Genomic DNA, 16699 nt, shown 5'->3' with positions numbered 1-16699 from the left:
TTTGATGTTCAGTCACTGAGCAAAATCAGTTCTCTGTCTGTATGATACTTTCTTTTTAGTTTCTTTCTTAGTTTGCAAATGTCCTATGAAGAAATTCTTCATTTATTCTAACAGTTATTGTCAAGTAATTTAGAAATCTGACTTTTCACGGTGTCCTAGGAGCATTAAAGACTCTCTGTAAATAATCAGTTGATCATTCTTTCCTCTACTTGCAAGTTCATGTAAAAGAACCAAGAGGAAATAACATTTGCTGAAAATCTTTTCACATCAAAATGTTTGCATGTATAAATACATGCAGAGAGGAACATGCTGTGTATAAATACAATTAGATTCTTTTCCTGCAAGATCCAATTACTGGGGATTCGTGTCGTATATAGCCAAATACTTAAATAATGTTCTGGAGAGCTGACTCACCATGCTTATGCCTGTAAGTTGCTGCTGGGTAGTTTGTCACATATTTAATCTGTAACTAATTATTTCAAGACTACCATTGTGCGTCGTGTACTACTGTCAGATAGCAAAATCTTTCCTCGTGTTTGGTCTCATGCTCATCTATCAGTGGTGGCCACATACATCAGCTGCCTCTCTTTAGTTTCCCTGGTTGTACATAGCTTGGTAGCATGTAGTCTTTTCCTTCCATTTGTCATTGTTCCTCCACCCCTTAAAAAATTTTAGTACTCTTTCTTAATTATTTCTTGAGTAGTGAAATAATAAAAATTGCAGTTCTGCCTATCCTCTTTAATTTTCTTACTTTGCTGTAGCATTATAGTGCCATTAGACTCTCATGACTTAGAAAATTTCTCTGGTGCAGTGTCTAGAAAGGCTTAATTTCTATCCAGTTTTGAGGGAAAGTTCCATTTAGACTTAATTCTCTTACAGATTCTAGGTTTAGATAGGACTATTCAAGAGACTGATCTAAGGTTTGAGTTCAGCATGACTAGGCCCATAGTTTCCCACTTGCAAATAGGGTTAGGAATTATATTTCTTTTCTGCAAAATAATTTTGAAGATTGTGAAGCTGAAATAAGAATGCATGAGACTCAAATGGGTACCCAGAACTGCACTTGTAATGGTCTGCTAGTGCTATTGTGGGGGAAAAAACCCACCCCAAACTGACCTTTAGATCTGTAAGATCAAGGAGCAGGGATATACTTTAGGATATATAGACTCCATCTCATGTAGTCTGTACTTGCTTAGTTTGTCAGAAAGAAATTTGATAACTACGTCTAGTAGAACTGGGATGGCTCACCTATGTTTATTTTAGCATCTATCTATAGGACATATTAAAATTGTTGGAAGCTATTCAGCTTCCAACTGATGGAGATCTAGGACAGAGAAATTTGTGCTCCTATAGGAGATTTCTTTAAATTGCAGGATTAGAACAGTAAAACAAGCTCTTGACTTCACATCCTTAAAATGTATTGTCGTTACTAAATCCAGTGAGACTGAATGGATTTTGGATTGTTGATATGTACTTTAGAAGCTGAAGTTTCAAAGAGGTATCATAAGATGCATAAAGGTTTAGATTTGTTTCTCATACATCAAAAACACGAAGCAAAATTTTACCACTTTATTCGTTTCCCAAGGCTTTCAGTAGCAGTCCTCTTCTTTTTTTCCCCATACCTTTTTCTCTCTCCCCTCATTCCAGGCCTGGGTCTTGTGCTTTTTGTGTGTAGATAGCTAACATTTTGTGTATTTAAAGCAAAAGAAAAAAAACCCCATCTAAAAATCCCATACCTGAGATTGAAATTAAGTGCATGTCCACCTAATGTATTTTGAATTTCTTACAATTTAGATTCATTCAGGTTATAAAAACATTCTACAAGGTAGTTTAGATTACTGGCTTTTAAGAGCATGATACCGTCTAATTTTAAATACTGTCTAGATGATTTTAAGTGCTGACAGAATATAGGCTTTGATAAATAGTAGTTTATAGGGTGGAAATGCCAGTGAATGCCAATTTTTTGTTGCATTTTTTTTCATTATCTCTTTGTTTTCATTTCTGGGTTTCATCCAAGGCATCACCATGTTAAAGTTTACCTAAAGACTATTACTGAAGGGTCTGGTATTCTGGGGGTTGTTTCAAGTCTTCCTATTTCCTCCCTGCTGTCCTTCATAGTTGCCTCTCAAAAATTCCCTTTTCTTCTTAGCAGGTATTCAAGAACATCTCTATCAGGCTTTTTTCTATCTGATTTTTCAGAAAAGCTGTAGAAAATGCTGATTGTATCAATAAAGACTTTCTTTTTTGGCACAGCCTGCTCAGCTTCTTTGCCTCTTTTGACCCTGTCGTTAAACTGGGAAACTTATAACTATAGACATGAACCATTTGTTTTATTGCACAGTGAACTGTCCTTCCAGTAAGTGGGTAGAAAGAAATCACAAGGTAAAGAAAGGGAGAACATAGGGAGAGATCCACCTTGAGTATCACAGTTACACAAGCTTGGAAGTGTTTTCAGACAATAGGTGATGGTAAAGCTGCCTTTTGAACTATGACTTACCTTTGTAAGTAATACATAGATATTATACTAGATCATACATATATATATATATACATATATATACTAATACATAGATATCATACACTTAGATCTCATGATACAGAAAAAAGAAGCATGTATGTATCTTTGCATCTAATGCCATTTTACACATCTGCATATAGCAACCAAGATTTGTTCACACACACAAATATTAAATAGTTAATGCTGCATTTGCCATGAACCATCTACAGTATTCTAATGCAGTGGAGGTTCTTTTTTTCAATCCTTTCTGTCTGGCTGCGTCTTCCATTCCCTTAAATGGGGTTGCCAGTGGAACTGTTCATAATGCTTAATAACACACACTATCAGTGATGTACTCTTCAGAACACTGAAATTGATTTTTCTTCTCTAAAAGTGTGACCTGGCAGTGTAGCCTTTGTCCTAATGCCTAGTAATACGTGATGTTCCTGACAGCACGAGACGTGAGCGCAGATGTTCTGCAGGCATCAGAAGAAAGCAGCCTCAGTGCAGTGTCTTAACGCTGTTGAAGGCGTTTCATTTACTGCAGGTCAGTGTCTGTTTCGAAGAATAAGATGGTTTGTTCCTTTTTGAAATGGGTTCTCAAAATTAGGTTTGTGTTGTCTGAAGCTTAATAATGGGCTAGATAAGATATGCATGAGGTATGAGCATTTTGTTAAACTCATGGATGCTTAATACTTTTGAAATTCAGAGTACTGAGGTAAGAACTTAACTTTAGGCAGCCACTTTAATGATAATGATTAATATGGTTAAAGCTGTTAAAAATGTCATGGTGGATCTCAGCATCTCTCTGTTCTAGAGCACCTTTGCTGTAGTGCTTATCCTGAGATTTTAAGAAAAATGCTGTTCTGTTCACTGCCATATTATACCTGCAACACAGGAAATTATACTCTTTATTCTGTATCACACAGAGCTTCTGTCTGAAATCATCATCCTACCAAGATGAGAGAAATATTTTCATGGACTTTATTTAGTCCTTCAAGGTTGGAGAGACAGCTTGTTTATTTGTAGCAAGTCGTTATTAGTTTTACTGTAAGTAAATCAGAATTTACAGGGTTGGTGCAGAAACTGCTAGATAAGGGTCTGTGTGATGTAGATGAGTCAGGAATTCCTTGTGGTCTTGAACTCTGTGAATTTAATGTTTCTGCAGTGTTGGACTGCGTGCTGTTAGGTAGTTGCACAGCCAGTGCTGTTCCGGAGGGTGTGGACCACTCTCTTTCCCACTTGTGCTTTGTACTGCAGCAGCAGTGAGAGCAAGTATGGAGAGTACAGTGAAGCATGCTAAATGTATAATCCAGTTGTCTTTTAATGCAAGTTGACAGCTGCTGGCAGAGTGGGTTGAAATGGTATTCTTGGAGACTTCTGCTACAGATCACACTGAAAAAATCCCAATCCCTACAGCTCCTTCTTACAGGATTTATTTAGCTCTGTTTGGTGTGAGAAACCCCAAATTCTTTTACTCAACTAGCTTTCTATAATGCTTGCTAATTCTCCACTGTGTTGCTTGCTTTTTAACAAAGTATTTCAGAACAGCAACAGTATGCAGTCTGATGTTATTTACCGTATCATACATGATAATACTAGCATTTTTATTGGTGCAAATGTGCATTTTTCTTATGGCTAACATAGTAGTATATGCTAGCACTAAGTCTTAACCAAGAGCTGAAGTATATTTGCAATATCATGTTTTAACTTGCTATCCTGAAGAAAAAAAACAAAGTTAACTTGTGATAAGAATCTGGGAACTGGGAAAAGAACCCGGGGAATTACAGACCAGTCAGTCTCACCTCTGTGCCTGGCAAAATCTTGGAGCAGATTCTCCTGGAAGGCATGCTAAGGCACATGAAAAACAAGGAGGTGGTTGGTGACAGCCAGCATGGCTTCACTAAGGGAAATCCTACCTGACCAATTTGGTGGCCTTCTACGATGAGGCTACGAAACTGATGGACAGGGGCAGAGCAGTTGACGTCATCTACCTGGACTTGTGCAAAGCGTTCAATACTGTCCCACATGACATCCTTGTCTCTAAATTGGAGAGACATCAATTTGATGGATGGACCACTCGGTGGATAAAGAACTGGCTGGATGGCCACACACAAAGAGGTCAACGGCTCGATGTCCGGCTGGAGACCGGTAACGAGTGGTGTCCCTCAGGGATCGGTGTTGGAACTGGTCTTGTTCAACATCTTTGTCGGTGACATGGACACTGGGATTGAGTGCGCCCTCAGCAAGTTTGCCGATGACACCAAGCTGTGTGGTTCGGTTGATACGCCGGAGGGAAGAGATGCCATCCAGAGGGACCTTGACACGCTTGTGAGGTGGGCTGATGCCAACCTTATGAAGTTTAACCATGCCAAGTGCAAGGTCCTACACCTGGGTCGGAGCAATCTCAGGCACAGCTACAGGTCGGGCAGAGAAGAGACTGAGAGCAGCCCTGCGGAGAAGGACTTGGGGGTGTTGGTCGATGAGAAAATGAACATGAGCCGGCAGTGTGCGCTCACAGCCCAGAAAGCCAACCGTATCCTGGGCTGCATCAAGAGGAGCATGACCAGCAGGTCGAAGGAGGTGGTCCTGCCCCTCTCCTCTGCTCTCGTGAGACCTCACTTGGAGTATTGTGTGCAGTTCTGGTGTCCTCAACATAAAAAGGACATGGAACTGTTGGAACAAATCCAGAGGAGGGCCACGAGGATGATCAGGGGACTGGAGCACCTCCCGTATGAAGACAGGCTGAGAAAGTTGGGGCTGTTCAGCCTGGAGAAGAGAAGGCTGCGTGGAGACCTCATAGCAGCCTTCCAGTGTCTGAAGGGGGCCTACAAGGATGCTGGGGTGGACTCTCCATCAGGGACTGTAGTGACAGGACAAGGGGTAACAGGTAAAAACTTAAACAGGGGAAGTTTAGATTGGATATAAGGAAGAAATTCTTCACTGTGAGGGTGGTGAGGCACTGGAATGGGTTGCCCAAGGAAGTTGTGAATGCTCCATCCTTGACGGTGTTCAAGGCCAGGTTGGATGAGGCCTTGGGTGACATGGTTTAGTGTGAGGTGTCCCTGCCCATGGCAGGGGGGTTGGAACTGGATGATCTTAAGGTCCTTTCCAACCCTAACTATTCTATGATTCTAAGAACACACCCCACCTGGTATTTTCATTTTCTGTCTTTAGAGGTGGTTTGCAGATGTAAGGAAGTAGTTTCTTTCTGGCTATCGTCAGAAGCCACAGAATCGGAGCATGAAGCTCTAAGGCGCCTCTGGGGACTCTGGGAACTTCAGAGTGGGTTTCTCAGGACCATGGCCATCTCAGAGGATGGAGGAGCCAATGAATATGTATTGTCTTCTTTATAGTTTAACTCTGATGTTTTAACTGTATAGGAATTTACTAATTCAGCAGGCATATTTAGGCTTGTTAACATGCTGCTCTTCCTGTTGTGTACACTGCTAGATATACTTGTGAGTTGTCCAGGTTTCTGAAACTTTGAAGCATTGTTTCATAACAGCAGTGTTGTTTATTAGGGGACATGGAATAATCTGGGACTCAGTCTTAGCTGTTTCTGGACCAGTTGTGTGTCCTTATGAAATCTGCATGTGTTTTCTATGTTGATTCTCTTAAGTGCATTTATTTTCTGCTTAGTTTTCAGTGTTTCTGGTGCATGGATGGGTGTGCTTTAGGAGTGAGGCAGGCAACAGTGAAATCCCATTCACCTCGTGGAGATTCTCTGGTGCAGTATGTGGGAAGTAAGATATTTGCTTTGGAGGCTAGTTTAGTCTTGTTTAAGTCTAGAAGTATTACTGAATGTGAATCTCTGGTCTCTGATTCTTAGAAAAGATGCTTTTTGTGAGTGAGCAATTCTCTTTTCAGTAACTCTTTGACACAAACACAACTGAGGCTTTTGATCTTGTCTGACAGGGATTGATGGCCCAGCTGCTTTTCAAGATGATGTTCAGAAAATAGGAGGTCAGGTACAGATTCTTACTGTTGGACAGTCTAGCCATGATGAAGATGATGGAGAGAAAACAGCTAGTGGCCAACAACAGCAAAGCAAACAAGATCTTAGAACAGCAATGCAGAAAAAAGGTAAGTAGTAAAAGATGTCTTCATGGTCTCATTGCTTGCTTGATGTACGTTGACTCCTTTTCCTCTTCTCATTCTTGGCCCTAACCTAAGCAGAGATTGTTACTGTTTATTCTCCTAAGTGCTTGTTAGGCTCTATTCTATAATTTAAAAAAAAAAATAATGTTCTCACTTGTGCCAAGGAACAAGAGCTCTCCAGGCTTTACCATCTGCAGTGCAGTGCTCTTGTTAAGGTACCAGGCAGATGCTAGCGCTCATATCCACCTGCTCACATTTTTGTATTGTACAAGTCTGGAAATCACTTACTTGAGGGTTAAGCAGGATAGCAGCAGAATAGCAACATTCAAACTAGAATATTAATTTTAGTTGTGTTGCCAGTTAAACATTGTTTGTGTTTTCATAATGTGTGTTTGTGCTTGCGAGGTGAAGATTACAGCACTGTGTATTCTGCAGCATTTCCCATATATAGTCCCCAAATGTTGTGGAATTTTTATTTTGTTTTGTTGTTTTTGTTTTTCTAGGGGCATGCATGATTTGGGAGATAGATTGTGTATGTACACATTCATGCATCTGTCCCTTCCTTCCTGTGCTGTTATTAGCTCTCATTAGACATTAACTGTAGGAAGGAAAAAAATTCCTAAAATCCTCACAAAGCTTTTTCTGAAGGCTTTTGCTTTGGAGTTGTTCTTCTTCAGTGTGCAGCTTTTGAAGCAAAGGTGGCTCAAGCCAAGAGTGCTCTGAGGCTTTAAGAATAAATTCTTTGTGTATAAAGAGCAAAATGTAAGTACAAACTTGACTTATCTAGAATAGACTATTCATACCTAAATGCCCGCTTCTTGTCTGCAGAGCAGTTCTCACTAAGATTCATTTTTTTCTGGGACGTTACTCTGCAGATGTGAGCAACTTCAACTGAAATGGGCAGCTTTTCTCCAAGTGTGGTATTTCCTGGGCATTTGAATCCGAGGGATGTTGGGCATGACTAACAAGTTCTGATCTGTGTGGTGATTGTGTTGCCTTAAACCATGGCTCAGAATGTTTAATCATCAGACACACTACTAAAGCTGATTGATTTAAAAACTATGAACAGACTTCTCGAATTAGGTCAGAGCACTCAGATTTTTACTCTAGGGGACATCTCTATTTTTGATGTTTTTTTTCCGGGATATATTTTTATTCTCCCCTATTTTTTCTTGATTTTTTAATAGAAGCAGTTGATGGGTGTTTTCATTTTGATTTGGTTTAGTTTTGCTTTGTTGCTCTATATTCTTAAATATATGGTATGATGGTTTTTTTACCTCATCAAACACTGCTAAGAGTGGACCATCAATATGCTTCAAGTCGGGGGGAGGCACTTGTTAAAGCTGGGAGTGCTGAGGTTTACTCATTTTAATTAAAAACAGAGCTATGCTCTGTGAGACACAAATGAAAGGTATTAAGACAAGACTGCAACCAGCAGCACCTCCATATAATATTTTTACTATGTGTGGTTTGCTACGTGGTACCAGCAGAGGAGGCTTGTTAGAAAGTTTTGAGTATCCCAGTATTCATGGGAAACTTTATGCAGAGCTAGGGCTTTTCATGTGGGTTCCCACTGCCACTTCACTGCTTGTGTCATGTCCTTTCTGGCATGTCTCCATTGGTCTGAAAAGCATTTAGAATTATTGTCTCCCACCAGTTCTTCTCTTGCATGGAGCAGGAAGAAAAGGAAAAGAACAGAGAAGTAAATGCTAACTGGCACAACAGGGAAGACTGAGTCCCACCAGATTTGCGTAGCCCTGATTTGTACCCATGCTGCTCTTTGACACTAACTTTGTGGAGAGAAGCCTCTCTCAGCATGTCTGCTTCCCCAGCAAGTTAAGTTCTGTCACAAGACAAGAACCTATAGGCTACCCAAGTGTGAAAAAAATTAAGAAAATGCCAAATGTTTTATTTGATTTCTCCATCTGTTGGAAATTGCCATACTAGAATCATTTTCTTCTTTCAGGAAGAATATTTGTCCTTTTGATTTCCAAAGTCTTAATAGGTAGAGTTCTTTTGTGGCAGATGAGTCACTAGAACAGAGACAGACTTCCATAAGTTTTAACAGTGAATAACTAACACTTAGTCTTCACATTTATTGGATTTCAGTATGTCTCTGTAAAGAGTTGGAATGAGCAATTTGATCTTAGTTCTTCTTTACCACCTGAATTTCCAATTGTTTTGAGATTTAGGGAATGAATAGATTTGATTTCTGAGTTCGAAAAGGAGCTCTCTGAAGCATTCTTCCCCACAGATCATGAATGCAGACTTTTGTAAGGCTGGCACAGAATTTTCAGCACCAAAATATTGGTGGTGAAATAGTGAGCATGGATGTAGAAATAAACTAAGACATAATGCTTGTGATTAGTATCTGTGATTATTAATGAGTGAGTTCTACAAGCTTGAAAATGCCCGTTGACCTGAGAACTCAGGCCTTCCTTGCATAAGCAGATCCTATTGAAACTTGTTGCTGTGGGGTGTATGTCCAGACTGGAGGAAATGAAGAAACTAATAACGAGACCGTTCATGGCGCAGCTGAATGGAATACAAGCATTGCGTATGCTTCTGGTTTACTTTTATCCACTTACTCTTGCCATTCTGGTGTTGTTTCATCATCCAGTGTGCATCTGATGTCAAAAGCTATCCTAAAGGGATGTGCATTAAAGTTATTGGAAGCAGTAATAACATAAAAACTATTTAAAAATCTTTTTCATGTCTCTTTTTTCTCATTCCATTCCAAAATGTGAACTGAAGAAAACCATTACTGATATCATCTCTAATGTTTATAATTCTCTACATTAGTTTGGTTCAGTCTCTGCTTGTTGCAGACCAACCTCGTGTTCCAAAAGACTAACTGACATGAAGGTCTCTGTGTATCCCTGGAAGTCCCAGAAGGACAGTTTATAACGCCTGAGAAAGATGATGAGGACTCAGTAGACACAGGGGTATAGGTAGAGTTTATGCCATCTGAATATGAGTCTAAATACTTTTTTCAATGTTAGTGAATGAATATTTGTATAGGATCTGTGTGTACCACTTGTGTTGATCAGGGTTTTTTTTGTGTGTGTGTGTGTTAGAATTCAAGAGTAAGCTTGAATTGATGTGCAGAGCACATCATGCACAGAAGGGTTTGTGGCACAAGTTTAGCTTGGATGATGTTTTCTGAAGCTTCACAGTGTGATCCAGGGCTTTTTGACTTCATTCAGAGTACTAAAAAATAGGGTCATGGAAGGTATAAACAGGTAGAAGGTGAATTATGATTGTGCAGAAAGAGTAAATCTCCATAACTGAGAATTCAGGCGGCAGCATTATGGCCCCATCCAGTAAGCCTTTAGCCCTGTGTGGAGTCCTGTTGGCAAGTTAGGCTTGTTCACTCAATTAAGGGTTTGCAAAATCAAGCCCATGGATTTTTTCCTTTCCCAGATCCCCATGCAAATACATCCTGGTCCTCTTCCACCTCCCAATCCAGTCTTGTCGCCCTGGATCATGTTCCTGGTAAGTATAGAAGGAAAAAGTTAATTATGCCCATGCTGCTTGGCTCTGGAAATCCTTGCATTTCATTTTTCCTTCTGCACTGGGCTTACCAATAGTGGCAATTCTGGACCAAATGTTTCCTTTTGCTTGGTTGGTTTAGCAATAAGTATTGTGTAGGTAGCCTGTAATATGTGGAATGTAGCGTTTGAACCTGAATAGAGGGTAGCTTCATCTGCATGATACTCCTTGAAAAACTTGGCTTGGCAAATGTCCCACCATTGACGCTTTCTGCTGCTAAGTCCTATTTGATGTTCAAAGTTCTATTTCCCTTTGAAATGTCTGAGGCTTTGAATTCTTGTTAAGTCAAATTTTCAAGTGCTGTAAGGCAGTTCCTTTGGCCCAGGCTGATACTGGTTTTTATGTGAAATAAATATGTATGAGAACATTTCCTTGATGTGAGTGTTTCTTCTCAGTCTAAGATCTGCTTTTCATCAGATCACATAGGAATAGTTAAAAGTATGCTGTAGAAGGGCTCGTATTTTAATTGCTAAGGTTTCCAAGTGGCTGTGACAGGTTGTCTACTCAACTCCAATTTCAGGTTTAAGATTTTGTGTCGTGTTTGAAGTACTTGAGTGAATGAAGGAGATCTGGATTTAATTCCTAACTGGATATTGCTCCTGTATCTCTGGGTAACTCAATCCTCCCTGTGGAATGGAAACTGTATTTCCTTTCTCATTTGCTGAAATGTTTTGGCTTCTCAGGGCACGCACTGTCTCACCCGTGTATTTGTAAATGGCCTCACACAGTAAATCCCCTCTCACACACCCTGTCTCACCTGTGAGCCTAAGGGTGCAACAGTATAATAAATGATGCTTTACAGCAAGTATAGACAGATTTAATGTATTAATATTTTGTATAAGTGTGGTGCTTTCTCCTCAGGCATCTCAAGCAGCATGAATTTTGATGAGGAAGAAGATGAGGAAGATGAAGACAGCTCCAGTTCTTCACAGTTAAACAGTAATACCCGGCCTGGATCTGCCACAAGCAAGAAATCCAATAAGGTAAGGAGTGAGTGCCAAAGAAAGATCATGCAGGCTACTATGTACTGCATGATTTCAGAGTGCAGTCTCAATAGGCCCGGCTTTCTTGCTTCATTTTTAATATGCACTAGAGTATCTCCAAGGTGATTTACTGTTATAGCTCTCAGGGTTCACAGGAGCAAGCAATGAAAATAATGACTTGGAGAAAAGAATAGCAAATATTGTCTGAACTTGAATGAAGAGAAAGGTAAACAGTAAATATTTACCTTTCTACCTCTTGCAGGTGCTCAGAAGGACCTTCTGTTTCTATTGCTTATTTCTGAACATTTTCCCATCCTGTTCTTGCTACTACTATTCAAACAAAATAAGACTTCGGCTTGTTCAAATACTCTAAATCACAAGCTCTTGCTAAACCAGTTGATGGTGCCCCACTCTTTTATGTACTGCACTGACTTCACATCTCTGTTGTATCTCTATCTAGTTAACCTGTCTCTCCCTATTTCTTCCTTTCAGCAATGGCCATCACTGGCCTTGGGTATGGCCCTTCTGAAGAAAGCAGTGTGGTGAGATGGGGGAGGTGGGAGCCAGGTTTTGCTTTGTTAACATTACAGCACTCTACCAGCGCAGCCACCCTATTCTGGTTTGCCAGATGTATCTGTATGCTGAGCACCAGTGGTGCAGGGAACTGCTCCCTGGGCCTTTGGTGGTCAGGAGCTTGACTGACTGGAGGAGGCTGATCCTAAGCTTGGTAAGCTGCCTTCAAGGCTGCTGAGGAGTCAGAATGAGGAAGACAGTATGTCCATTGTTCTTACTGTTTTAATGTGCAGCTTCTATCAAAAGTCATTCCTTTGGACCTATAACCTTGTAAATGAAAGTTGAGGAAACCTGAGTTTTGCTTACTGTTCTAGGAAGTGGCCTCAGCCCCCAGTCCTTCCACGAATGAGCCTCTCATAGATGTCGATGACCTGGAGGAATTTGCCATAAGACCTGCTCCACAGGGTGTCACGGTCAAATGCAGAATCACAAGAGACAAGAAGGGAATGGACCGAGGGATGTACCCTACTTATTACCTCCACTTGGAAAGGGAGCATGGTAAAAAGGTCATAAAATAACTTGAATGGCATACCAGTTGCACCTCAATATAAAAAAAAAAATATTAAAAGTCTGAAGAAGTTTTACTAAGAAAATATAATCTTGTGTTTTAAATATATTTTTGCTTGAACTGAGATCTGCCCTACAGTCTTCCAAAAGCAAAACAATACTATCACTTTATTCTACTGCCTTTCTTCATATGTCCAGTCTTTGGCCTTAAATAATCCCTGCATGGCACCTTTATGGGACAGTCAGCAGCTGGGGCTCTTTGCATTCTGTGGCCTGAAAAACAGCTATTTTCAATTCAATTGAAAGAGCCAGAGCAACTTAGAATGAAACATTTAACAAAATAGATACAATTTAATTATTTAAACTGTAAATAATGAACTGAATGGTTGAGAAGTCACTTTCCAGATTTTCTGTTGCTTCTCTAATGATGCTGGAAGATGAAAAAATTGCCTATGGTTTACTTATGTCAAAGCAGGAAGTGGTGTGTACTAACCCCTTTGGCATTCTAGAATATGGTTTTTTGCGCTGCTTAGGTGTTTCTGTTAGCTGGAAGGAAACGAAAGAAGAGTAAAACCTCTAATTACCTCATCTCTATAGACCCAACTGACCTGTCTCGGGGTGGAGAGAGTTTTATTGGAAAACTGAGGTAAACACTAATACATCTGCAAATTGTCTTTATATGATATAGTTAATTTGAAATTAGGAAGCCTGTAAGCGACTATGACCTCTTAGAGGCGTGACTATATCATGTGGTAACAGTCTTTAAGTTCGCCAGTATTCAAGGCATGTTTTCAAAACATTTCAAGTACTTACAAGATCACATTTTATTAAAAGTCGACAGGATTGACGCTGTTAAATGCTCAAAGGCCAGATTCTCAAGTGTGAGTACAACTTATCTTAATGAGATTTTCAGGAGTACACGAGTAGATTGTGTCTAGTCCCTAATGATATAAATACCTTGGAATGGAAGTTCTTTGTGTTACACAATCTAAAAATCTCTTCACTTTTGCCTGTTTCTTCAGATCCTAATTAGAGTTATTTATTGGCCTAGTGGGAGGTGTCCCTGCCTGTGGCAGGGGGTTTGGAATTAGATGATCTTTAAAGGTCCCTTACAACCATAACCATTCCATGATTCTATGAAGTAGTAGAATTCTTTCAGAACCATGTTTCTTTTCTGTCTTGTCGCCCCATCATACATTAGTCTGTTGTTGACACCTACGTGGAGCCTCTCAGTGTATGTTTAGATTGTCTGTGCCTGGGAAGAGGGGCTGTGCTGTTAATGGCCACTTGCCTGCATGGATCTTGGAACTTTATCTGCTAGTTTTTGCAGTACAGAAAGAGGATAATGTGGTTTTAGTATGTTCTAAGTTATATTTTGCACTTCGTGGTATGATTTCCATTTAAATAGGAAAGGTTCATCTTAAAACTTTATGAAAATACTCTCTGTATTCTAATAGAGTTAGTAGTCAGGTAACAAAGCAGATAGTTTTGTAGAGAGTAAGCATATTTTTAAACCCAAGCAAACAAACAAAATAACTCCTCCAGAGTGTTTCCTTATGGCTTTCAAATTTACTGCTTTGCAAGGTGTTACGAGAAGTCTCTGGTGTAATGATAAAGGACCTTTAGTATACTCTGCCCTACTGTACCTTTACATTTTTGTTATGGCCTTTAACCCAGGAGTTGGTACATAGTCGGGATAGAATTAACAGCTATTTGTACTCAGTATTATCTGTCTTTCCTTTGGGGCTACAGTGCAGGAAAAGATAGATGTCTCAGGCAGCATTGCTGACAAACGGTGATTGGATTTTCCATTTTTTTGATAGATCAAATCTTATGGGAACTAAGTTTACAGTTTATGACAATGGAGTAAATCCAATGAAAACAACATCAAGCCTGGAGGCGAGTATCCTGCGTCAGGAGCTAGCTGCTATTTGTTATGTAAGTACTGCTCACAGGCAAAATATGCAAGAAGGGCAGATCAGTTTCTGAAATAGCACACTGAATTTACTTCTCACTTATGATTACATAAATCACCATTCATACTTAGATGTAATCAAACAGCTGCTCTTCACTAGAGAAACCAGGAAATTCAGTGGAAAGTAGAGGTGAATAAAGTTGTGCACAGAACCAGGTTGCCCAGTTCTCGCTTTTGGTCAGAAGGTGAGAAGCTTTTACATAACCCTCTGGAAGAGGTAGGGTGCTTGACAGCCTGCAGGCATCATCTGAGAGAGCCTCCTGAACTGAAAAGAGTTGTGCACATGGAATTCCTGCACTGAAATCTGATCACTTGCAATAACATTTTGGAGGAGGACTCTGATCCAAAACACGAGTAGCTGAACAGCTAGGTCTGCTGCATTGGCTTGGAGACTGAGATAAAAACCTCTATAACTCCTTTTTCCAGAAAAAAACCCAAACAAACCCTAAACAAAATCAAAAATTCAATTTAATAAGAGAAATCAGCCTCTTATAGGACAGTAAATAGCATTTGTCAGGAGCAGCACAGACAATCGAGACTTGAAATACAGTTGCTGTTGTTTTCATGATGACTGGATGACTGTTTTGGTGAGAGTATTCTTTCTGTCCAGAAATCTCTGGGCCCAAGAAACTCTTCCAATCAAAATGGGTATGTACACTGCTACAGAAAGTTCTGTTTTCACAAATCAACACCTTCTGACAAAAATACCCAAGAACCACTTTTGTGAAAAGCTTCTGCTCAGCTCTAATCAAGGATGCCTGGAAATCCATCAGATTGAGATCCAGCATATGTGCAGAGAATGGGTTCCTAGAAAGGGCAGCTTCAGGTTGTGGGGAGCAATGCCTCTGGCAGATTTCAGCACATGAAAAGGAAAGCAGAGAGCTATCCTTCCCATGCAAAGTGCTGAGAGCACTGGAGGGTTGCTGACGTGTTATTTTCCTGCTGCTTAGGATGCAGTTTTTCTGTGAATATAGCATAAATAGTGCCTTTGGTCACATGTGCTATTATTCAGGCACATGGCCTGCAGTTGCAGACAAGACAAGACAGAAAGATACATATCCCTCCATTGCTGTTGAATTTGAAACTCTCTGAAAATTTCAGAAAATCCAGCTAACAGGATTTAACAAGACTGTCCAGAATCTGATGTTAGTTTAGAGTTTAGAGTTGGGACCTAGGAGACCTTACACGTTTAGTAAATCGGTTTATATAGGAAGGCATTCCCTGGAGCCAAGCAACTAATCTTCTGGTGGCATCTGGAAATGCAAGGAGGAAAATACCCAAACCCAACAATTAAAAAACAATTTATATATTGAACAATTTAGACATTGCTTGTTTAAGTCAAAAACAACAGCATTTGAACCATTAATGTTACCAACTAAAAGCCTCAGTTGGGGTCAGCAGAGGTGATTAGAAGTGGGAGTGTTGGAAAGAACAGAACCATGGCCACTGTTTGGAAAATGTGGCAAAGATAAGCTGCTTTCGTATGTCTATTTTGAGATCAGCAGTTTAAAACTTACACATTTATGTAAGAAAATGATTTGTTGCATTGATATTTTGATACTCATGAAGAAAGGCATCAGGCTTTCAGGTGTGCTGTGGCCAGAGGACAAAAGGAAGCTGGAATGATACTTCATTACTAGCCAGGCTTTTTAAAGTGAGATTATTCAAGAGCACTCCTGAAACATCCTTGTCCTAAGGTAACCCTTTAATTCCTGCCCTGAGATTTTTCCTGCAGCAAAAGCTATAACAAACAGTACTTTGAAAGCACCATTATGCCTCTCACTGTCTCTCAGCACAGCCAGTTGGCTACTCACCCAGAGAGGAAGCTGTACCCACTTCCACCAACTTACTGAGCCTGACCTGCTGAATTGTCTCAGCAGGTCTATTTTGTACAGGCAGAAGTTGCTGGTGCATCTGCTGTTAACTGTGGGATAAATGTATTAGAACTCTCACTGTGGAGCTCACCTTAGGGCATGTTTCAAGCAACAGGAATAAAATCAGTGCAAGGACCGAGTTTTACCAGGTGCTGTAAGCCATTTTTACTCTCCCCGCTGATGGCGGTCTAGCTTATTAGTAAACCTGCAGCAGCACCTAATGGCTGATTTCAGAATTGCTTGGCAAAATTTATGAAGAAGCGGTAAGGTATGACTACCATTTGTACCAGAGTTTTCTGTGCTGGATTCCTTTTTATCCATAGTATCTCACAACTCAGTTTGCATCAGCAGGGAGCTCTGCTAATATTCTGAGTGTGACTCAGGTTTCAGCAAAGCAATAAAACTGCGACTTTCTACTCAGGCCTCAGTCACCTGCATTCTGCTCCAGTGTAGTGGGTTCTGTTTTGGGCTTTCTATGGGATGATAGTTTCTACGCTAGTCCAGAAAGGGAAGTGGCTGAAAGAAAATTGCGATAACTAAGTTGTGAACCTCTTGAGAGCTCCTGGGATATACAACTTGCTGCTTTTATCATGGCATATATTTCCACTTTAGTGAAATGCTTACGTAATTTTATGGA

The 16699-nt window shown here is 40.1% G+C and overlaps 1 protein-coding gene across 1 annotated transcript in view; it reads left to right on the top strand.

The window, feature by feature from the left end:
• The window catches only part of TUB (TUB bipartite transcription factor), a gene marked incomplete at its 5' end in the record, with an annotated part of 72821 nt that overhangs the window by 49955 nt on the left and 6167 nt on the right, over window positions 1-16699 (top strand). The window contains 6 exons of the mRNA XM_080618702.1: window positions 6416-6583; window positions 10022-10093; window positions 11012-11133; window positions 12021-12212; window positions 12747-12859; window positions 14037-14151. Coding sequence (XP_080474828.1) covers window positions 6416-6583; window positions 10022-10093; window positions 11012-11133; window positions 12021-12212; window positions 12747-12859; window positions 14037-14151 — 782 coding nt within the window. The remainder of the gene's footprint in view (window positions 1-6415; window positions 6584-10021; window positions 10094-11011; window positions 11134-12020; window positions 12213-12746; window positions 12860-14036; window positions 14152-16699) is intronic.

The sequence above is a fragment of the Psittacula echo genome (genome assembly GCF_963264785.1).
Source record: "Psittacula echo genome assembly, chromosome: 5".
Taxonomy (NCBI): domain Eukaryota; kingdom Metazoa; phylum Chordata; class Aves; order Psittaciformes; family Psittacidae; genus Psittacula; species Psittacula echo.
This window is presented reverse-complemented; position numbering and strand designations above follow the sequence as displayed.